This window comes from Hakea prostrata, chromosome 2 (assembly GCF_041222555.1).
Source record: "Hakea prostrata isolate BN-2017 chromosome 2, UWA_Hpros_2, whole genome shotgun sequence".
In the NCBI taxonomy this organism is placed as follows: domain Eukaryota; kingdom Viridiplantae; phylum Streptophyta; class Magnoliopsida; order Proteales; family Proteaceae; genus Hakea; species Hakea prostrata.
Genome location: NC_142601.1, coordinates 72,679,439 through 72,703,360, shown reverse-complemented (window position 1 = coordinate 72,703,360; position 23,922 = coordinate 72,679,439). Strand labels below are relative to the sequence as shown.

General features: G+C 42.1%; 1 protein-coding gene across 1 annotated transcript; it reads left to right on the top strand.

The window, feature by feature from the left end:
- The first annotated feature begins 202 nt into the window (after positions 1–202).
- LOC149026303 (cysteine-rich receptor-like protein kinase 10) lies at positions 203–23,859 on the top strand. The gene is made up of 7 exons (XM_089146562.1): positions 203–1,330; positions 21,182–21,304; positions 21,966–22,087; positions 22,215–22,419; positions 22,585–22,822; positions 22,997–23,147; positions 23,235–23,859. Exons 1-7 carry the CDS (start codon positions 526–528, stop codon positions 23,526–23,528), a joined length of 1,938 nt encoding a protein of 645 aa, XP_089002688.1. The 5' UTR covers positions 203–525; the 3' UTR covers positions 23,529–23,859.
- Positions 23,860–23,922: the final 63 nt, after the last annotated feature.

The window sequence follows — 23,922 nt, the reverse complement described above, 5'->3', positions numbered from 1 at the left end:
GGCGATGGATCTTGCAAGCACTCAAGAGAGCACCCCATACAGTGATACCTGGTTCAAAACAATTTTTAGCTCGGAGTTTTGCTCAGTAGGGGCCCACATGATTCCTTCTCTCACTTTGTCATTTGCAGTCCCATGCTTTTTCGTGTTTTGATAATAATGTAAAACAATTCAAACAAAGATAACATTCAAATGATCACGAATCTAGAAATATTGGAGGTGCTCGGGCCCCTTGAATTCATTGTCACAAGAAGTTATCTAAGAATACACGTCGCAACCTTGGAAGAAATTATATAGGTCCCCATCAGTTACTGTTGGAGATCGCTGGATATCCAAACTTTCGTCCGATTTCAGCAATTTTTATTGGAAACTTGAGGAGGATATATTTATTTGTTAATGTGAAGCCGCCAGTCGCCATCGACGGCTGAGACACCCACCCACCGTCCAAGAGAGCTAGCGACTGAGGTGTCCTTCTTGAACTATCTATAGATTCATTGATGAACATCGCTAGAAACCCAGAGATGAAATATGAATTATTTCAGCTTCAGCGTTTTCTTCTCGTTTACTTCAAATCTCGTCATAAATTTGGTGCTTGGTCTCGATGTTTTAGACAAACCCACTTTCGTTGATACTTACTGCACCAGTAGTCTTTATTACAATGCAACACACACCCAAGTTGAAGCAAACCTCAACCTCCTCCTCTCTTATCTAACTTCAAACGCTTCTTCGTATGGGTTCTACAACTCCACGGCAGGCTACAATACTTATCAAGTCTATGGTTTATTCCTCTGCAGAGGCGATGTTGCGCACAAAATTTGCCAAATTTGCGTTGAAAATGCTTCTAAAGAGATCAGAAAACGCTGCGCAGCTGACCAACAAGCCATTATATGGTATGAAGAATGTATTCTCTGGTACTCCTATCGTCACTGGGCTTCTAGCTGGTGGTCACCGCGAGCTTACAAGTGGGAGGGTGAAGATATTTTCGACCCAAATAGCTTTCGTCAAATACTGTCTGATTTAATGGACAGGCTTGCCGCATGGGCTACCAACTCTACTTCTTCCTCTGGAATCTTGTATTTTGCAACTGGGGAAGCAAGTTACTCTGGGTTTCACAAGATATTTGGGCTGTTGCAGTGTATTCCTGATCTTTCTCGCAGTGACTGTTACTCATGCTTGAGAAATGCTATAGACCAGATGTCCCTTCAGTTCAATGAGAGCTCTTCAGGTTTGGGCGTTTATTTCCTCAATTGTGTTGCAAGGTATAGCGATCGTCTTTTCTATAATCAGTCTACTGCATCAGCTCCTCCATTAGCAGAAAAGAGAACCTCAGTCAGTGAGTAAAGCAACTTGAGCAAACCTTGGTGTTTGTGTGTGAAAAATCTGAATTCTTCTATGCTCAAATAACTTTTGCCAGAGATGGAAACTAAATTGCTTTTCTGATAAGACGATCACTAGGTATGTACCTAGCCATCGATCATCCCTATTTTTTTCACTCATTTATGAACCATAAACCAAAGTTGAGACCAAATTATCTAATCTGCATCAAGTGCTTGGGCTGTTTAATGTTTGTTAATAAAGTGGGGTACACCATGTAATTGACCTAGGGGTTTGAAGACATCAAACAACACTGCTATGTAATTGACCTAGGGGTTTGAAGAGATCAAACAACACTGCCCATCCGATATGAAGAACCCATTTAATGCTATGATGTGTTTGCTCTGCCACTCCTATATATTGTATATATATATATGATGCGTTCAAAATCTGCTCAGCCCTTAGATCTCCTCGTGATGACCTGCAAAACGAAAGCGTCAGATGTGGCCCGACCGCGGGGGTCGGGAGCCCACCTCCGAAGGCTAAGTCAGTTGATGAACTTAATCACAAACGGCTTTGCTAGAAGCACAGAGCTAAGGAATAAAGAATTGGGAAAGGTGATCTAGATCGTAAGCCTCTGATAGTTTACGTCTACCAGTCTCTATTTGAATCTGAGTCCCTCACCTCGTATGGCAGTGAGGTTTATATAGAGTGTACCTTCGAATCTCCTTCGTTGGATGCACTTGAGCCTTCTTCGGGTAGTCGTTGGATCTTAACAGTTAGATCCGTTGAGCGATAGACTTCTACTAGTTTGGACTAGTAGAGGACTCCTGAGATAACCTTTAGGTTATGCGATGTTTATCCCTTCGATAATGATTAGCCGCAGCCGTCAATTCGAGTCTGCCATCATTAGGGTAATTAACCTAATCCATAAGTTGAATTAGGGCGTGCTTGTAGCTGAATAAGTTTTCTTCCTCAGCAAGCCACCTTATGGATTCGGTTAGCTCGGGAGCGAGTCGATTCCTTTTGTCTCGACCGGAGTCGAGGATCAAACGAGGTAAGAACCCGGTTCGATCATATTTTCTCCATATCACGAGCCCCCTAGACCAAGCGTTCGGTCGATCCCGAGGGCTTGGTTTTTAACTGGGTTCTTCGTCAGGCAATAGTCTCTGCGTGTTCCATTAAATGTCATATCACATTTAATGCGGTGGTCACTTTTCCTCGAGCGTTGTGAGAGTAATGCCACGTGTCTTCTTGCAGTCGATCTGTCATGGCTCACGTAACCTAAGCGACGGTTTCCAAACGCCTATTTCGGATTTGTGAGTTTGAACTTTCAAAACGTCTTCTAATCCCGATCGTTGATTTTGAATCAATCTTGATCGTTCAGATTCCCGAACACTCGTGCGGGTGCTTTAAAAAGCGGTTCGTTGTCTTCGTAGGTTTCATTATTCCTGTCCGGAATTTGAACCTTTGTCGTCGCTTTCGCGCCTTCCTGCTCTCAAGCTTTTGCCTCACTGAATCAGTAAGTTTACTTGTCTTTTTCTTTTTGTACCTTACTGAAACAAGTAATGGCGGATAATAGGGTTTCTCTAGTATCCAGTGTTAGTAATAGTAGTGGTAATGAAGCTTTTGCTTCTCCTCCTTCCGAACAGTCGGATGGTGATAACAAAACCCTAATTGTCCCCTGGCGCGAGTTTGCTGAAGTTTCTCAAAAAGGTTTAGAGAGAAAAACCGAAACTCCTTCTGTCCTTCCTGAGTCTGGATCTTCCAAGACTTCTAGGGTAACTGCCGAGTCTTCTAGGCAGCCTCAAACTTCTAGGTCCGATGGCGGACCTGGCTCTGTTCCCTCCATTTTCAAGGAGGAAACCCTTCTTTCAGCAATCCAAGATTTTGATTTTCCTTCCTCTTATCAGGTTAGGGCTCCCCATCCTGATGAGAGGGTTGATTCAACCCTTTCGGGTGAATTTTCTCTGTACATAGATGCACTGGAAAGCGGGGTTCGCTTTCCCTTTTTTAATCCTTTGTTCTCAGCCGTTCTGAATCATTGGGACATTTGTCCTTGAATGCTCATTCCCAATAGCTGGCGTCTCATCGTCGGCTTCTTGGGTTTGTGTTTTGAACTTGGCATTACGCCATCTCTTTCTCTCTTTGTGCATTTTCATGTTCTTTCTATCTCCCATCCTCCCGGCTGGGTTTTTTTGTCCAAACGCAATAAGGCTGAACTTGATTGGAGGGGTAGCATCCTTGTCAAAGGAACTTGCCCTTCTAACCACAAAAGATGGTGCGAACGATACTTTTCTTGTCGAGCGCCTCCATCAGATCTTAACTTCCCGACCGTCTGGAGGCGGTGTACTTCTTCTTCTGAGAATAATCGAGGCCTACCCTTATCCAAAGAAGACGAGGCGGCCATCAGGAAGATCAAATCCATTCCATGGTATCAAGAGATACATGGACTTGAGGTGGAGTATAACTCCATTCTTTAGTATTGGGGCTTGGCTCATTGTGAGCTTCTAACCATCATCTTTTAATTTTACTGAAGTGATACGTCTTCAATTCTGACTCTTGCTCTTCTTTGCAGTGCCTCCAAGAATGAACCCCGAGAACTTGCGAGTGAAGGCCGCTAGGGCCGTTGTGATAGCCGAGCAACGATCGCCTAGAGCCTTGACCGTTGATCAAGAGGCTTTTGTTCCCTCTCCCGATCCCTTTTATAGGGGTATCAGGAATATTAGGCCCGTGGCTGATGCTTCGGGTAAAGGGAAGAAGCCAATGGTGGAGAGGTCTAATGTTTCCTCCTCCGCCCGAACCAAAAGGAGGCATGATACAGTTGATGCTTCCTCCCACAAAAAATCCAAAAATTCTGCGGATTGTGAGGAGGTCTTCACCCCCCAGTGGACCCTGGAGTTGACCGACAGGGTGACACAGGATCCTGAGAAAGCTGCAGAGTGGAGCTCCCTTAGTCTTGTTCCTTTTGATCGCCAGGAATTTGAAACCCTGGACGACGTTGCCCTTGTTAGTCAATCCACAAGGTACCGGTCTTCTTACTTACTTATTTTTTCACAATTTCTTATGACTTCTTCTGATAATTTCTGCCTTCCCAGGAATGTTGTGTTGAGCTTCTATCAACACATGGAAGCGTTGAGCCGAGTTGGCCGCAACAGCTCCTTGCTGCAAACTTGTGAAGAGAATTTGGCCAAAGCCAATTCTGAGATAGACCGGCTTACTGCAGCTGCCGAGGAGCTGCAAAGGAAGCACGAGGAAGAAGTGAACGACCTCAAGGAGGCCCTTAATTCTTCAAAGGCTCGTGCTGCTGCTGCCGAGTGCGAGGCCAGGAAGCAAAAAGAAGCTGCCACGTTGTTCGGTGACAGGCTTGAATTTAAATGTATAGAGAATGAAGAATACTTAAAGTTGGCGATTCCCAGCAAGCCCGAGCACATTAAGCCAGAGCTTTGGAAGGATTGTGTTCGGAAATACCTGAACAGCGAACCTTTCTCCCAGCTATTGGGTGCTTACAACATCCAAGCTTATCGCTTGGGGCTGAATGACGTTTGGGAGCGAATTCTCGCATCAATCCCTTCCTTCGATACTGCTCCCTTTCGTGAGGTGTGCCATAAAGAGGTCTTTGGGAAATTAGGCATGGATCTCCCCGATCGGGCTCGGGAAGAAGATGATCCTTTTCCAGCTGACCCACAATATGAGGCATATCCGGGTCGACGAGCCGGCACTTCCAGAGGAAAAGTCACAAGCTGCTGCTAAAGAGGACTCTGACAACGTTAATCTTGAGGGAGGCTCTTCTCAGGATCCTGAGAAAAGTCCTCCTGACCAAGGCTCCTCGGGCAACAATGAAGAAGAGGCTTAGGGAGTTATCTTTTTTCTTTTTTTTTTTGTAAAGATTGACCTCCTTGCTAATGAATATACACTTCTTTTTCACGTTGGCCTTACTATTTCCTCGTCTTCTGCTGAAATCTTGTCTTGAATATCAAAATATAAATGATAAAACTTATCACTTAACTTCACATTCCTCGACGAATAATAATCTTGTAGAGATATTATGAAGATACGTTTTGGAAAGATGCATTAATCTTCCCCACTCCTTCATTTACTGCAAAGTCCACACGTTTCCCTTCTGGTATCTGCGAAGTCCAAACGTTTCCTTGCCTTAGTATACCATTCATTGTTTCCAATGAATCGGTAATACATCCATTATCACATTGGCGGTGCGACGGTTGGAGGTATTCTTGCATCGGGTGCTCGCCTCCACATGTTTCCATGTGGCCTCCCTCCGACCGTTGATCTTGCTTGTTGCGGATTTCGAAGGGTCATTTCGATCTGGGCCATTGGTTGTCTTTAGCTCTCAACCGTCGTTTTAATACCTGAGGCTATTTAAAGCCTTCGTGGGTACTCTCCATCTATCCTGCTATTTGCAAGTTAGATTTGCTAAAGCGACATTCCGTCCTCCTGCTTGCTTCCGTATTCCTCGTACTCCAACAATAACTCTATCAACTTCTGAACAAGTGAGTTTTTTGATTACTCATCTCTTTCCCCCTTCCCCCTGAGTAAACTTCACAGTAGTAATACTTGGGGTTTATTTAATCGGGTTTTTCATAGTTGATAGAGAACTAGGGTTTTCCCTCTTTTCTTTCGTTGTTGGATATCTGTAGTGATACATCTTTTCTATTTATATAGTGGCTCCTAGGATCAACCCGAACTTTATCAGAGCGAAATCTTATAAGAAAATCGTTCCGTCGGCGGTGGTTGGGGCCAGTGAGGTGGTTTCAGCTAGTGAATCCTCCAAGCGTAAGGCGACTGCTGTTGGTGAATCTTTAAGTCAAATTCCCACAGTTTCTATTGATGCCGCCCCTACGCCTCTTCTGCCTGAAGTGATCGCTCGTTCTTCCCAGGAAGATCTTGATCACTCCGTTGTTGATGGCGTTGCTGACGCCCCTACTGCAGAGACTGTTGGTGCACCCCCGAAGGAGACTCTTCGGGCATCTGAGGCAACTATGTTGGCGTCTGATGAAGGTGTGGTCCCAGCAGGTGCTGCTCCTATTTCCAATTCTAGTGCTTGTTTGGCATCCTCCTCCTCTCCTTTGGAGTTGGAGGATTTTGCCACCAGGAAGCGCCGTCGGGTGACAAGTGATGCAGCTCATCCTTCTCATCCTTCGCCCGAATTAGTGTCAAACGAGTTTGACAGAGCGTTGGAATGGTGCACTGCTGCTCGAATGACTTCTGAGAGCGCAGTTCTTTCCAAACTTCCAGATGAAGTCTTTATGAAGTCACTGGTGATGTAAGTCTTTCTTCATTATCTTTTGATTTTGAATATTACTCTTCTGCTCCTTTTTAACTCGGAAGTTGTTTGCAGGAGTCTTACTGGTAACTTCCACAACCAAGTGGAAGCAGCCTCTAGGCTCAATAGGTTGAGCAATGAAGTTTCCAGGCTTCGGGAAATCTCTGAAGCTAAAGATGCTGAGATTGCTTGCCTTAGGAAACTAGCTTGGGAGGTTGCAGGAGAAAAGAATTCGGTGATCGATCGTCTTCGGTCAGACTTGGATGATGCCAGGGAGAAGATCCGGCAACTGGAACGAGGAGTTGGAAAGTCAAGAGCCAAAGGATCTGAAACGTTACCCCAAAGGCAAGCTGTCGTTCCTTTGCCCGAATCCCTTCCAACTGATGTTCGCAGAGCCTGCGTCTTCAAGTATTTACATAGTAAACCCTTTGTTGATATGCTGAATGCTTATAACTTGTAGGCGTACTGGGATGGTGAGAACGAAGTATGGGAATCAATATTAAGGAAGGATCCTCATTTTGATACGACTTCCTACAGTGCTGTTTGCCATCCTGAAGTATTTACCAACCTGGGCCTTTCTCCTCCCGATCGGAACAAAGATAAGATTGATCCTCCGCCTTCCGATCCAGATATTATGCATTATCTGGAAGATTCTCCTGTTTATTCTCCCCTGGAAGGAGTCAATTATGACGAGCTCGCCTTGAATGCAAGTTTGGTCGAGGACCATACTTCTCTTGGACAAGCTGGACAAAGAGTATGAAATTGCGGAGGATTTTATACATACTGAAATGTTTTTTGTAATCCTCATTTCTCCTCTTCTTTTCCTTGAATCCATACCAATGATTGACTCATGTGTTTGTTCTAGCAAAGTTGTGCCGATCCTGTATGACTTCTTAATGATCATCGATGATGACTTTCTTTTTTGACCGAAGATTGTATCCAGATCTTTGTAATCTTATGTTTGATGTTGAGACCGGCCTCTTCTGGTCTTTTGAAGCAATAAGAAATTAACTTCATCTTGAACTTTGCTAGTCTTAGTTGTTGCAATGCCTTACTTAAGATTTTGTACTAGGTCTTAGAATTACAGTAATTCCGAGAAGGAACCACTCGGGTTTTAAACCGTTGCCTTTACAAGATTTCCGGAGAAATACAATAAGTCTGAGAAGGAACTCACTCGGGTTTTAAACCGATGCCTTTACTTAAGGATTATTCGAAAATTCAGTTAGTCTTGAAGGAATTTACTCGGGTTTCAAACCGACGCCTTGCGGAAGGAACTCACTCGGATTTTCATCCGATGCCTTGACTTAAGAAATTCCGAAAAAATTCCATAAGTGTTGAAGCACCCACACAGATTTTCATCCGATGCCTTATAGTTGGATCTTGTTCTTGAATGTGGTGTATGATGCCCCCCAATCAAAAGATAATTTGTTGAAAGCTAAGAATTGCATTGATTGAGTTGAAAATGTTTACATCACGAACAAAATTGAAATCATCATCAAGGATAAAAATTTTTGAGATGCCTGGCATTCCACGAACGATCCAACTCTTTCAGGGTGTTGATGTTCTTCAGCTTGTAAGCTCCTGAACCAACTGGTTTTACAACCATATAAGGTCCTTCCCAGGAAGGGTCCAATTTTCTTTGGTGACGTGGGTCGGAAGCTAAGGTGTTTCTCAACACCAAATCTTCGGCTAAGTACCGACGATTCTTCACTCGAGTATTATAATGAGACGCTATCCTTCTTTGATAATGTTGAGTTCGTGCTATTGCCTTTGCCCGAACTTCGTCCAACAGATCAAGACTATCAAGCAGTCCTTGCTCGTTTGCTTTTTCCTCGAACTCTCGATCCCGTAATGTCCCCGCCATTATCTCCACCGGTGCCAATGCTTTGGACCCATATGCTAACCTGAATGAAGTTTCTTCTGTGGGTGATCGAACCGTAGTTCTATAGGCCCACAGTACATTATGAAGTTCTTCGACCCAAGAAGCCTTGTCAGCTTCGAGTCTTCTCTTTATCCCCCCCAGTAGCGTTCGATTAGTAACCTCTACTTGTCCATTGCTCTGGGGGTATGCCACTGAGGACATAAGATGCTCGATCATATATGTTCCGCAAAATTGCTCAAATTGCGGACAGTCGAACTGAGTACCATGGTCAGTGACGAGAATCTTTGGAATCCCAAAGCGATATATGATTGACTCAAGCACGAATTTCTCCACTTTTTTCTCAATAATTGTTGCCAGGGTGCTGACTTTTACCCATTTTGTGAAGTAATCAATTGCTACTATCAGATATTCCCGTCCGCCTGACACCTTGGTGAATTTGCCCATGATATCAATTCCCCACATCGCAAAGGGAATGGGATCTAGAATTGAAGTCATGGTTTCCATTGGGCGTTCGATAATGTAGCATGAATTTGACAGGTTGCCACATCGACGAACATACTCCATAGCAGCCTCTTGGATCTTAGGCCAATATAACCCAAGTCTTAGAATTTTGTGGGCCAGGGCTCGTCCACCCATGTGAGCTCCACAAATTCCTTCATGAACCTCAGCCAAAGCTGACTTTGCTCCTTCGGGGCCTATACATCTCATAAGGGGTCCGGAATAAGATCTTTTGTATAGTCTCCCATTTCGAATGACAAATTTCGCCGACGTATCTTGATCAACCTTGCCTCTTTTGGATCCTCAGGTAATTTGTCATCTCTCAGATACTCAATTATCGGATCCATCCAGCAACGCTCTGCTTCAAGATAAGAAATTTCTTTCTCATGATAACTTGGAAATGTTATCTCTTCAATATAGACCGAAGGGTCTAGATTCTTTTCTTTGGCATTGGCTAGTCGGGATAGCTCATCTGCCACTGAATTTTCAGTCCTCGGAATCTGAGATATCTTCAAATTCGAAATTGGTTTTGAAATGCCCGCACTATATCTTCGCCTGGTCTTTCCATGCTCCCCTGGACTTGGTTGACTATAAGTTGAGAGTCACTATAAATAGTAACATCTGCGATAGACAATGCTTTTGACAACCGAAGTCCAACTATCAGAGCCTCATATTCTGCTTCGTTATTACTTGCTCCGAATGCAAATCTCAAAGCATATCGAATAATAAATCCTGCTGGACTTTTCAATAGAATTCCAGCTCCTACTCCATCTTTATTACTCGAACCATCCACATATACCTCCCAAGTGGTTGGTATAATGGGATCCTCAATGGTGGACTCCACTGGTGCAGTAGTTTTTACTACAAAATCGGCTAACGCCTGAGCCTTGATTGCGGTTCTGGGCTTAAAGCTCACTTGGAACTCGTTGAGTTCAACCGACCAGGACACCATCCTTCCAGATAAATCAGGTTTATTAAGAACTTTATTGAGAGGAAAAGTTGTAAATACCTCAATTGGATGAGCCTGAAAGTATGGGCTTAGCTTCCTGGCGGCCATCATGAGAGCCAAACCCTGCTTCTCAATCTGCGAATATCGTGTCTCCACATCTAGCAATACGTGGCTTACATAGTAAATCGGCCACTGTTTTTTATCTTTTTCACGAACAAGTACTGCACTGACCGCTGAAAGGGACGTCGCTAGATATAGCTGTAATATTTCCCCCTTCTCTGGTAGGGACAAGATCGGCGGTTGTCCGAGTGCTTCTTTTAACTCCTCGAAAGCTTTCTGGCGTTCTTCGGTCCATTTTGCTTCCTTGCTGCCCCTCAAATCTTTGAGTGCCTTGAAGAATGGCAAACACTTTTCTCCAGACTTGGAGATGAATCGATTCAAAGCGGCAACTCTCCCTGTTAAACATTGTACATCACGAACAGTTTTGGTAGGATTAGCCTTAATACCTCTCTGTGACACCATGAAGCCCAAAAAATTGCCTGAGGAAACTCCAAAGGCGCACTTTCTTGGATTCAGCTTCATTTGATATTTTCGCAGTACTGAGAATACCTCAGTCAAATCTGCAATATGATTTGCTTTTGTAAAGCTCTTCACAAGCATGTCGTCAACATAAGCTTCAACATTCTTTCCTATCAAATCTTTAAAAATCTTGTTGACGGCTCTCTGATATGTAGCTCCTGCATTCTTCAGGCCAAATGGCATGACTTTATAATGGTAGCTTTCACGATCAGTCATAAAAGCCGTAAACTTCTCATCTTCCTTATTCATAAGGATCTGATTATACCCTGAGTAGGCATCCATGAAACTTAGAGTTTCATATCCTGCAGTCGCATCTATCAAGAGGTCAATCCGAGGCAACGGATAGCAATCTTTAGGGCAAGCCTTGTTGAGATCTGTGTAGTCTGTACACATTCTCCACTTCCCATTCGCCTTTTTTACCATTACCACGTTAGCTAACTAAGTTGGGCATTCAATTGGTTCTATGAAACCAGAATTCTTCAGTTTTTCAACTTCGCCCCGAACGGCTTCATACTTTTCAATGGAGAAATTTCTCCTTTTTTGTATCACTGGTTTCACCTTCGGATCTATCCAGAGTTTATGCTCTACGACAGCCCGATCGATTCCTGGCATGTCTTCAGCAGACCATGCAAATATGTCTTTATTCTGTTGAACAAATAACTTCAACTCATCTTTGAATTCCTCCAGCTGTTTAGACCTGATATAAGTAATCTTCTTCTTATCTTCGGTACATAGTTGGATTTGCTCCAGCTTTTCCACTGGTTCGGGCCTTTGCATTTCTGCTTCTTCCCGATCGTCTCGAACTTCTATAGGTAGGGCAGTCACCTTCCTCGGGCCCTCCTTGTCTTTTAAATAGGCAACGTAACATTGCCGAGAGATCCTCTGGTCAGAGGAAACTTGACCAATTCCCATATCAGTTGGGAATTTTATCTTCAGGTGTTTTGTCGAAACAATAGCACCTATCTTGGATAAAGATGGTCGCCCGAGGATAACATTATAAGCTGGCAGTTCCCGAACCACCAAAAAATTGATTCGGACGGTTGTTTCCTTAGGAAAACTTCCAATAGATAAGTCCAACTGGACAGATCCTTCCGCCACTACAGACGACCCTGCAAAACCATATAGATGCGTGGATGAAGGCTCCATCAAGTCCTCATCCACCTTCAGTTTTTGATACACTTCATAAGAAATTAGGTCACTGCAGACGACCGTATCAACCAAAACTCTATGCACTTCCCGACGTGCAATTTCTACCTTGATGACTATGGCATCATCATGAGGTAAACAAACGCCTCTTTCATCGTCCTCGCCAAAGGTGATAGAATCGTCACCATTCAGCTTCTTTCGCTTCTGCGTTTCTCCGGTTCCGACAAATTTGGATTTTGTTTTCAAACTTCGGAGTGATTCGGGCTCTCGGTCCTCCGAAAATGGTAAGGATCGGTGACCGAGAGTAGCTTCAGTCACCTCCTTGCCCTTCTTAGACTTCGGAGCCTCCCTTGATCGTTTCGAACTAACCGAACGATCCCTTTTCGGAGAGCAGCCGCGCGTGGCTCACGTGGCTCCTCCCTTCTTCTCGCTAACAAAATTGGACAAGTGTCCCTGAGATATTAATCTCTCAATATCCGCTTTCGATGATGACGACAGTCATTTGTATAATGACCATAGTCCTTGTGGAATCGGCAATACTTTTCTCGATCCCTCGCTGCTCTCAGGTTTCAAAAGAATTTTAGGTGGCCACTTCAAAATATTTTTTCTTTTGATGATATTTAGAATATCAGCCCGAGGAACATTCAATGGAGTATATTCACTTTTACCGGGAGACCTCTGGCGCCAAGCTTGAGATTTTCCAACCCGATCGCGGACATTTTTCTTCGGCTTACGCCCTCGCTTCGTCAGAGCCTTACGTTCCTTATTGGAGACTTTGTTATCTCCTTGGTGCGCATCTAGGATCTCCATGACTTCGGCCTGCTTCTGGCATCTCTGTACCAACTCAGCATAAGTTGCAGGCATATCCTGTAGTAATAACTCCAAGAGTTTTCGGTTAGTGAGTCCAGTGAATAGAGCAGTTTTGGCTACTTGCTTATCCAAATTTTCTATTTCCATCGTTACTTTGTTGAATCTTTTCAGAAACTCTCTGATCGATTCGCTTTTTCCTTGTCTGACAGTAAGCATGGTTTCTTTTGTTTTCTTGACCTGTATTCCACTCTGGAATCGCCCTATGAATTTGCGCGCCAATTCATTAAAGTTTACGATCCTTCCAGAGGGGAGGTTCGAAAACCACTTTGTGTCTTGCTCCGGTTAAAGATGAACCAAAAACCCTGTATAAAATTTCATCAGAATTACCTGAAACTGCCATGGTCTGCTGATAATTGCCAATGTGGGCCGTTGGATCTCCGGAGCCATCGAATGTAGAAAAGGTAGGCAAATGGAAGTTATGGGGAAACTGATATCCCGCAATTGGTCGGCAAAGGGGGTCTTCCGAATGACTGAGTAAATATCCTCAGTTATCCTTCCCTTAGCCAACTGCCCTAACTTCTGATTGATGTTGGCCAATTCCTGACCAATCTGGGTTGGGTGATCTTCAGCAATATGATCACGACCTCGATTAACACGATCTTCACGAGCTATTCGATCATCACGAACGGCCCGTCCATCACTAAACATTCCGCTCATCGCAAATTGCTCGATCATCGCGACCGGTTCTTCTAACAGTTGGTGAGTGAGTTCTCACTCCGTGTCCAACCTTGTATTTGAATCGGTTGTACTTTCCTGCAGTCTGTTGAACCGATCGTCTCGCCTAGGTTGATCGTCAATTCTCCTAGGTCCTCGGTCACTTTCACGGAAGTTCTGACCGATATTCCGGTCTTCAGCCAATCTTTGATCACGTGGCAGCGCACGCCTCCCTGAATCGCGTTGATCAGGTTCTTGTGGTAAAACCACTTGTCTGGTGAACATGTGGAGTGCTTGGCTCACCTCCAAGAGTTGAATCTTTACCTGATTCAACTGATCTTGGAATGTATCGAGAGGATTACGTCCTCCCCGACCACCATCTACTTCGATAGATTTTGGCTTCCCCGGGGAACATCTGGATTATTCACCCGGGGATCTCGAACACCGGAATCGCGACGTGTAGCGCTGCTGCTTGCTGCCGATCTAGTCACCATGGCTTTACAAGTCTTTCCCACAGACGGCGCCAAATGATGCGTCCAAAATCTACTCAACCCTTAGATCTCCTCGTGATGACCTACAAAACGAAAGCGTCAGATGTGGCCCGACCGCGGGGGTTGGGAGTCCACCTCCGAAGGCTAAGTCAGTTGATGAACTTAATCACAAACGGCTCTGCTAGAAGCACGAGCTAAGGAATAAAGAACTGGGAAAGGTGATCTAGATCGTAAGCCTCTCGATAGTTTACGTCACCGGTCTTTATTTGAATGCGAGTCCCTCACCTCGTATGGCAGTGAGGTTTATATAGAGTGTACCTTCGAATCTCCTTCGTTGGATGCACTTGAGCCTTCTTCGGGTAGTCGTTGGATCTTAACAGTTAGATCCGTTGAGCGATAGACTTCTACTAGTTTGGACTAGTAGAGGACTCCTGAGATAACCTTTAGGTTATGCGATGTTTATCCCTTCGATAATGATTAGCCGCAGCCGTCAATTCGAGTCTGCCATCATTAGGGTAATTAACCTAATCCATAAGTTGAATTAGGGCGTGCTTGTAGCTGAATAAGTTTTCTTCCTCAGCAAGCCACCTTACGGATTCGGTTAGCTCAGGAGCGAGTCGATTCCTTCTGTCTCGACCGGAGTCGAGGATCAAACCAGGTAAGAACCCGGTTCGATCATATTTTCTCCATATCAATATACATACCCAACTCTGAAAGAGTATCAGTTATTGGTTGAAGGGCACGTGTCAAGCACAATTTAACCAAATCTGTTTAATCAGATATTAGGTGGTTTATTGGCAGCCTCACCAGACACCCTATGTGCTCCAGCTCTTCGTGTGCCATCTTATTTTCAGTTATAGGTTCTAGAAGATATATGGGTTATTGCTATACACTTGATTTTCCTTTAAGTGATTGTGAGTTATTCCTGATAATGGCTGTTCAGAAACCCAATTTGGTTTTGTAGGGAGTCACGGATAATCCTTCTATCAACTGAAGACTGCTGCATCTGTTTGTTTTTGTTCAATGCAATAGAGAACGGAACCCCCTGTTTTTCTAATTACTCTTTATTAGAATTCTAACTTCATATTAATCAAAATGAGAGAGTACGGGTACTTATATAAAGAGATATACAATGATTTACCTAAAATACCCTATAGTGAATATCCTAGTCACCAATACCCTCCCGCAAAGTCAATGGTCCTTCCAGGAGCTTGAGTTTGGACCGAAGAAAACAAAAACAGGATAGAGACAGACCCTTGGTCAATATATCAGCTGGCTGATCAACATTGGAGAGATAACTAACATATAGATCCTTCTTAACCACTTTGTCTCGTACAAAATGAAAGTCAACCTCAATGTGTTTCGTGCATGCATGAAACACTGGGTTGGTAGAGAGATATGTTGCACCAATGTTATCACACCATAAAGTGGGAGGTCCAGAGTGAGAAATACCCAACTCACAAAGAAGAGACTGAATCCAAGAAACCTCAGCGGTAGCATTTGCAAGAGCACGATACTCACTCTCGGTACTAAAACGAGAGACAGTGGATTGCTTTCGGGACTGCCAAGAGACCAAATTGTCTCCAACAAAGATTAGAAAACCTCCTTGAGATTTTCGATCATCAGGGCAACCAGCCCAATCTGCATCTGTATAAGCTTGGATAGAACAAGTAGATGAAGGCGTGATATGCAAACCATACAAAAGAGTACCCTTGAGATACCGCAAGAGGCGCTTCAGGTCAATCCAATGTAAATCAGTAGGACAAGCCATAAACTGACAAAGCTTGTTTACTGCAAAGGAAAGAGCAAGGCGTGTCATTGTGACATACTGTAAGGCACCCACCAAACTACGATAAAGAGATGCATCGGATAAAGGTGTACCAAGATCTTTGGACAAAGAGGCAGTGGTAGAAATCGGAGTGGAAATGGGCTTTGCATCGAATAATCCAGCCTACTCAAGTAAACTGCTGACATACCGTTGCTGAGACAAGAGAACCCCATTAGTTAAGGGAATCAACTCAATGCCAAGAAAGAAGCGAGCAAGACCAAGATCCTTGAGAGCAAACTCCGATGATAAGGTCAGAAGCAACTCATCAATTGCCTGAGGAGAAGGACCCGTAACCAAAATGTCATCAACATAGATCAAAATATACAACGGAGTGGAATACTCTGGCCGAAAAAATAAGGAAGAATCCATCTTAGAGCCCAAAAAACCAATACTAAGCAATAAAGAACTAAGATGCTGAAACCAAGCTCTTGGTGCCTGTTTGAGACCATAAAGAGATCTCTGAAGCTTGCAGACATAAGAGGGATGCTGTGAGTCCAAGTAACCAGGTGGTTGATGCATATACACCTCCTCAGTGAGTTTCCCATGTAAAAAAGCATTATTGACATCAAGTTGCCGAATCGGCCAATGAGACGAAATAGCTAAAGATAAAATAATCCGAATAGTTGTTGGCTTTACGACAGGACTAAAAGTCTCCTCATAATCTAACCCATACTCTTGTGTATAACCTTTGGCCACAAGACAGGCCTTATACCGCTCAATAGTGCCATTAGATTTCCGTTTAATCCGAAAAAGCCATTTGCAACCAATATTACATCTATCAATGGGTGGAGGAGTGAGAACCCATGTTTGATTTGTCAACAGAGCATTAAACTCACAATCCATAGCTTGCCTCCAAATAGCAAGCTTGTTAGCCTGAGTAAAGCAAGAAGGTTCAACCTCGTGAGAACCAGAAGCTATCAAAACCATGGGTAGAGGATAACGACTAGCATAGAAGCTCTTGGGAAGCTTTGGGATGCGAGTACCATCCTGTGACCAGGTTACCATGTGATGGGAGTGTTGTGGAAGAGTGGACATTATAGGTGAAGGCAACTTGGTGGATGGCGGAACAATGGAGGGAGAAGTTGATTGAGATATAAGAGGAGAAGAATCATGTGGGACCTCTTTAATAGCATCCACTGGAGGCCCACTATTAACACCCATAGAAAATAAATGAGGGTCACCTATTGGAGACCCATGAGAGGTAGTCACAGAAGGCCCATTTGATGAAAAAGACAGCCCAGAGATTGGCAATAAAGGGTAAAAACTCATAGAAGGCTCATTGGGTAATGGCCTTACCATAGGGCCCACTTGTTTGAAGGGAAAGCAAAGCTCATCAAAAACAACATGCCTGGAGACAATTATTTTTCCAGTGTCATTGTTCAAATAGCGATAGCCATGATGTTGAGGGCTATATCCAATGAAGACACATGGAATAGATCTGTAATCTAATTTGTGTTTTGTAAAATGACGCAAAAGCGGATAACACCGACAACCAAACACCTCAAAAACTTATAATCTGGATCTCGATGAAATAGACGTTGAAATGGTGAATCAAATTGAAGAGCCACACAAGGTAGGCAATTCATAATAATGGTAGCAGTGGTAAATGCATCACCCCAAAACCGCCTTGGCATACCAGCCTGTGCAAGAAGGGCCAAGCCCATTTCAACAATTTGATGATGACGTCGTTCAACCCGTCCATTTTGTTCTGATGTAGCTGGGCAACTTAATCTATGTAAAATACCACAGTTCGTCAAGAATTTTGAAAAGCTACGATACTCAACGTAATATGGTATCCAGAGCAGGTTAGATCATCAACGTAATCTCATCTTGTTTCTTGTGCACTTTTACCTTGGTTATTGTGCAAGTTTCATTTTTTGGTTTTTTGTCTTGTTCTTTTGTACCTTGCTTCTTGTACAAGTTTTCTTTTCTTTACTCTTTCTTTTTCACGTCACGTTTCTTGATAAACATCAAATTCATTTCTTAACTTTTCCTCTCAACCTTTTTCTGCCTCTCATCACGTTTCTTGGTACACATCATATTTCTTTCTTGTCTTCCAAAGCGGGTTGGATTTGCAATTTTTTGGTATTCGCCATAGCGTTTGAGTCTTCAAGCTCCCCTGTTGCTCTTCACGCTTTTGACTCAACTCCATCTCTTTCTTTTGCAAATATTCATCACTATCTTTCTATTAAACTCTCCTCTTCCAACTACCTAATATGGCGATCTCAGCTTATGCCCCTTTTGAGTTCATCTGGTTTTCTAGGGTTTATTGATGGCTCAAAACGCTGTCCAGATCCGTTTCTTGAGTCTGATTTGTCCACACCAGTGCCAAATCCTGAATTCTTCATTTGGAAAAGATTTGATCAAATTCTTCAGAGCTGGCTTCTAACATCTTTAACAGAGGCGGTTCATTCAGAAGTTGTTGGATTAGGTTTTGCTAAGGAAATTTGGGATGCTCTTGCAGCGACATATGCCTCGTCGTCTCAAGCGCGTATTATGCAGCTTCGCATGCAACTTCATTCCATCAGAAAAGGTTAAGATCCGATGTAGTCCTATTTACTCAAATTCAAGCAATTAGCGGTTGCTTGTGAGCCTTAGCCATTTCACAAAATTCACAAACAGTCCGAACAATCCGATTATTACAATGAATAGAGCACAAATCAAATTGAGAAAGTAATCTACTAAAAGTACGAAAATTAAATGCCCGAGCCTAGAGTGCCAAATTGCAAGTGTCTCCTTAACAGCATAAAATGCCATAACAGAATCAGCAGAATTTGGATCATCAGAAAATTGATATATACCATTTTTAAGCTTTTTGGTCAGCAGGACTTGGCTCGAGAAGCGATCCTTGACCACAAAATGCCGAGCATGAAATTCAAAGAAAATTGGATTATCATTAGCTAGTTTGCTGACAGATAGAATATTATGAGATGCAGCAGGAACATGTAAAACATCATTCATGGCAAGGGCAGAAGTTGCAGTAGGAAGAGTTGAAGTACCAACATGTTTGATTAACATACCTGAACCATCACCAATCGACACTGACTCAGGGCCGAGATACTCAGAGGGACTACTAATGGCACTGAGATCTGAGGTGAGATGGTGTGTAGCACCAGAATCAAGGATCCAATTTACCATATAATGAGAACCAGTTGAATCAGAAGAACCAGACAAAATTGAAGAGGCAAATTGAGCCTGAGGAGCCGACGAAGACACAACTGAAGCATACTTTGAAAGATGATAACAAAATTGAGCCACATGACCTGGTCTTTCACATAATTGACGGAACAAACCACCAGAACTCCTGCCTCCACGGCCAGAAGGAGCAAATCTTCCACCAAAAGAGCGACCCCCATGAGAACCATATGTAGTATGACCAGAAAAATAGGGCGATTAGGATGGACTGAAGTAGGGTGGGATGAGACTGTAGAAGAAGCCAACCGAGTAGAAGCATTTGTAATATCATGTAGAATATTGGTCTGTCTAATTTCTTCGCAAAACAGAAGACCACGCACATCAGAGAACCGAATCGGTATATCTCTGGTAGTAATTGATGTCACAAACGCTTGATAATCGATGCCAAGACCACCAAGAACAAACAGAACCAAATCTGAATCAGAGATCGGCGAAGAAGCTGACGCCAGAGCATCTGCTAATTGCTTGAATTTGAGTAAATAGGACTACATCGGATTTGAACCTTTTATGATGGAATGAAGTTGCATGCGAATCTGCATAATACGCGCTTGAGACGGCGAGGCATATGTCGCTGCAAGAGCATCCCAAATTTCCTTAGAAGAACCTAATCCAACAACTTCTGAATGAACCGCCTCTGTTAAAGATGTTAGAAGCCAGCTCTGAAGAATTTGATCAAATCTTTTCCAAATGAAGAATTCAGGATTTGGCACTGGTGTGGACGAATCAGACTCAAGAAATGGATTTGGACAGGGTTTTGAGCCATTAATAAACCCTAGAAAACCAGATGAACTCAAAAGGGGCATAAGCTGAGACCGTCATATTAGGTAGTTGGAAGAGGAGAGTTTAATAGAAAGATAGTGATGAATATTTGCAAAAGAAAGAGATGGAGTTGAGTCAGAAGCGTGAAGAGCAGCAAGGGAGCTTGATGACTCAAACGCCATGGCGAAGACCAAAAAAATTGCAGCTCCAGCCCGCTTTGGAAGACAAGAAAGTGCGATGTTTACCAAGAAACGTGATGAGGAGCAGAAAAAGTTTGAGAGGAAAAGTCAAGAAATGAATGTGATGTTTATCAAGAAACGTGATGTGAAAAAGAAAGAGTAAAGAAAAGAAAACTTGTACAAGAAGCAAGGTACAAAATAACAAGACAAAAAACCAAAAAATGAAACTTGCACAATAACCAAGGTAAAAGTGCACAAGAAACAAGATGAGATTACGTTGATGATCTAACCTGCTCTAGATACCATATTATAATTCTAACTTCATATTAATCAAAATGAGAGTACAGGTACTTATATGAAGAGATATACAATGATTTACCTAAAATACCCTATAGTGAATATCCTAGTCATCAATACTCTTGGAGCTAGCTTTCATCTTCTATGCGTTTGCCAATTCTATATTGGCTTTCTGTTGGTCATTTATATATTCCTGACTATATAGTCTATATTTAGTATTTGAAAACTAAATTTCTTGCTCCCTTTAATATGCTTTTGCCACAGAATATTTTAAAAACCCAAAAAGGAGCAAAGGTGGCACTTGGAAGCTGAATCTGGAGTATTCTGTGATTGATAGATATAGCTTCAACTGGGACCTATGCAAGAGATCCTTTGGTTGCATACTTGCATATACTGCTTTCGTGTTCCCTCGTCTCTACTTTTGACCAAGTATGATATTTACTGTTCTTTCTGAGGTTTGGACAGATTCACTTAGGTGTTGGCTCATTGGCTTCTGTTTTCTGTGTCCTGTTCTAAAATGATTTTTCATCCTTGAGAGGGTTCCCCCTTCCAATGGTCTTAGCTCCAATGGGAAAATGAAATAGGAGAACAAATTTAAAAAAAGAAAGAAAGTATACCTGAAGAGTCAACAATTCCACCATTTCAACTTCTGTCAAACTTCTTTTCCTTTTCCTGTGGTCAACTAATTTATGGTTATGTTAACGTTCCCGAAGTTCTAGATCATGATTCACAGCTTGATTTAAGGGGATTCAATACATGCTGTTCTCATCCAGAGACCTAGAAAAGCTTCAATTCTAGCTCATGATTTAATTGTGAGAAAATAGTCCCTTGAAATCCGACCATATGGAGTATTGCTTTTGGGAAGAACCCAATTCTTAACAAGAAAGATGGCATTCTGAGGAACATTATACCATTGGCCTGCTTTATAGCAGTTCTTTATGAAATCTTTGGCTGTAATAATCTCTAATACACATATTACTTTTAGTAATTGTCTTCAGTAAGGAACACTATGATTGAACAGAGTATATGGGACTCTGTTCAGCTCTTTGTCACTTCCCTTATATCCATGTTGACATTGTTTTGATTAAATAGAGCCTAGCCTCTACTAGAAGACTTTACACACCAGTACACAATTGATGAATAAACAGAAAGGTAAATTGAGCTCTGGACTCAGCACACCTCAGCCTTGAATTTGTAAACTTTTGTTAGGAGCAATAATATGAGTCCCTTACATATGAAAATGTTTTTGGCTTTTACAGGAAAAGGGAGGCATTCAGATGGAACTATTTTTGTTGTTGCTCTTCCTGTGGTTATTGCAGTGATACTTTTCCCTATCCTTTTCTTCTCCATAAAAAGGAGAAGGCGAAAGTCAAAAGATTATGGTAAGAAATTATGTTTCAAAATTCAACCAGTCATTCAATTCAGGTTATTTTAGTAGTTCTTCACTCAAGTGTATAGTTGGGCTGGTAGAAAAGATAAGCAGTGGCTGAAGTTGGGTTAATAGTGTTTTAACTCAAGTCTGTTTATCATATTAGATTTAAAACATGATCACATAGAACTGAAAAGGTCGATAGAGGGATGAAAAATTGTAGTGATTCCAGTTATGCAAAGTAGAAGGGAGTACAACTCTATTGAGTTCAAGGGTTTTATTTGTAATTGTTCAATATTCAAGACCAGGAAAGATAGCTTCAATCTCTTATAATTTCAAGACAACAGGTTTCTACTACATATGTTGATACAGCATTGAATGTGACTGCTAAAAGCGATTTCCTGTTTTCTGAGCAAACTATCAACCGAGCATACCCTCTATTTCATTGAATGAAGCTGTCCAGTTCTTTGTTCTATAGTTGATATTATGAGCTTGATCCCTGGGCTTTCAAGATGAGCATATCCATATACTCTTAAAAGTGTCTAGTCTTCAAATATTTTTTCTGAGTTCAACATCAATTGTTTTCCTTCTAAAATTGATCCCTATTTGAATTCTTCCATAATCATTTGTGTAGATTTATTGGCTTATAATTACCTCTATTTTCTTATGTGAAGCTTTGGATCAGATTTCTAGTGGGGATACCTTGCAGTATGACTTCAGTACAATAAGAGATGCTACTGATGACTTCTCTGACATAAATAAGCTGGGTGTTGGTGGATTTGGTGCTGTTTACAAGGTAATGAAAATCATATTATACTGATACCTATGCCTAATGTCATATTGTATTTTATTTACATTTTTTTTACTATGTCGAGCTAAAAATAAATAAGCATAGTCCTTAGTCTCTTCTTATCCTTCACCAGGGTAGGCTTACAAATGGACAAGAGGTGGCTGTGAAGAGACTTTCTAGAAATTCTACACAAGGTGAAGTGCAATTTGAGAATGAGGTTGCCTTACTAGCCAAGCTTCAACACCGGAATCTTGTCAGATTGCTAGGTTTCTGCTTGGAAGAAAAATTGTTGATCTATGAGTTCGTCCCCAACAAAAGTCTTGATTACCTCTTATTTGGTTTGTATCTCTTAATATTCTCTTCAAGTATTTCTTTCATACCATACAATCCCTCTAAATTAATTGAAAACTGAATTGTTTCATGATAACCATAACTATGCTGACTTCCTGCATTTTTAAACTATTTGAGCTCCATGTTGATCATTATTTGGATGAAATGGACAGACCCAATCAGGCGTGCAGAATTGAACTGGGAGAAGCGCTATAAAATCATAGAAGGGGTCGCACGGGGTCTTCTTTATCTTCATCAAGATTCTCAATTGAAGATTATTCATCGTGATCTTAAGCCTGGCAATATTTTACTTGACGCCTCAATGAACCCAAAGATTTCAGACTTCGGCCTGGCAAAACTAGTCGGAATAGATCAAACGCGAGATAAAACAAAAAATGTTGTTGGTACCATGTAGGTTTTGAGTCATGTGTCCATATCTTGCTGAATGTTTGATATAGTCTAAGATCCACATTTATCCTTGCTAATTCTTTGGATGATGTCAATATAGTTGATGCTAGCTTGGTTTCTGTATATAAAAATATTCATGCTTCAAATCAATAATTACTGAATATCGATGAACTGCAGCGGATATATGCCCCCAGAGTATGCTATGAAGGGTCGATTTTCTGTGAAGTCTGATGTTTATAGCTTCGGAGTTATTTTGCTTGAGATATTAAGTGGGGAAAGAGTTAACAGCTTCTATTTTGAGGATTATTCTCAAAACCTACTTGGATATGTATGTTTTACTAACTAATCTTAATAAGAATTTTCTTTTAATTATTCAAGTTGATAATTGATAATTCTTTCAAATTTAAATTTACAGGGCTGGAGACTTTGGCATGATGGCAAAGGTTTGGAGTTCATAGACCCTTTGTTGAGAGACTCATGTCCAACACCTGATGTTTTGAGATGCCTCCTTGTAGCTCTTTTGTGTGTTCAAGGAGATGCTGAATGCAGACCCACTATGTCATCTGTGATTTGGATGTTGAAGCAGACACTCAGCACACTACCTCAGCCCAGAGAACCCGCAGTTTCTATGGGAAGAACTAGATTTCAGGAAAATTGGACTCCCTTGAGTGTAAATGAGGCCATTGTTTCTGATTTTTCACCCCGATGAGGAACTCATACATCTGACTTGCAATTCGATGGTTCATTGGATGGTTTGAGTGGGTTGGTGGCCATGAATATTACAACTCAATGGACGCAGTCAATTCCTTCTACTAATGGTTGATTCATTCTTTGGTGGAAGATCACTATCAGTCAGTTAACTTTAGGACCACTCTCCTTGCTTTGCTCAATTTGTAAAGATTGTTCATATGATAATGATTATTTGTTCACTCATGAAACAATGCCCTTTCCTTTTATCTTGATGTGATGAGATCTATTCATTTACTTTGGAGTCATGGTAGTGTGTTGGTGCTTTCTTAGTAATTGTGATACGTGCTTTCTGTGAGACTTATTTTTACAAATTAGGTATTGTTCCTACAACCCAGTGGACTTGTCTACGAAGT

Bases quoted from the DNA above. Each gene is read 5' to 3' on its own strand.
- LOC149026303 (XM_089146562.1), top strand. From the start codon at position 526: ATGAATTATTTCAGCTTCAGCGTTTTCTTCTCGTTTACTTCAAATCTC. The intron at 22,420-22,584 runs GTTTGTATCTCT...TGAAATGGACAG, and splicing joins TCTTGATTACCTCTTATTTG to ACCCAATCAGGCGTGCAGAA. The intron at 22,823-22,996 runs GTAGGTTTTGAG...GATGAACTGCAG, and splicing joins AAAAATGTTGTTGGTACCAT to CGGATATATGCCCCCAGAGT.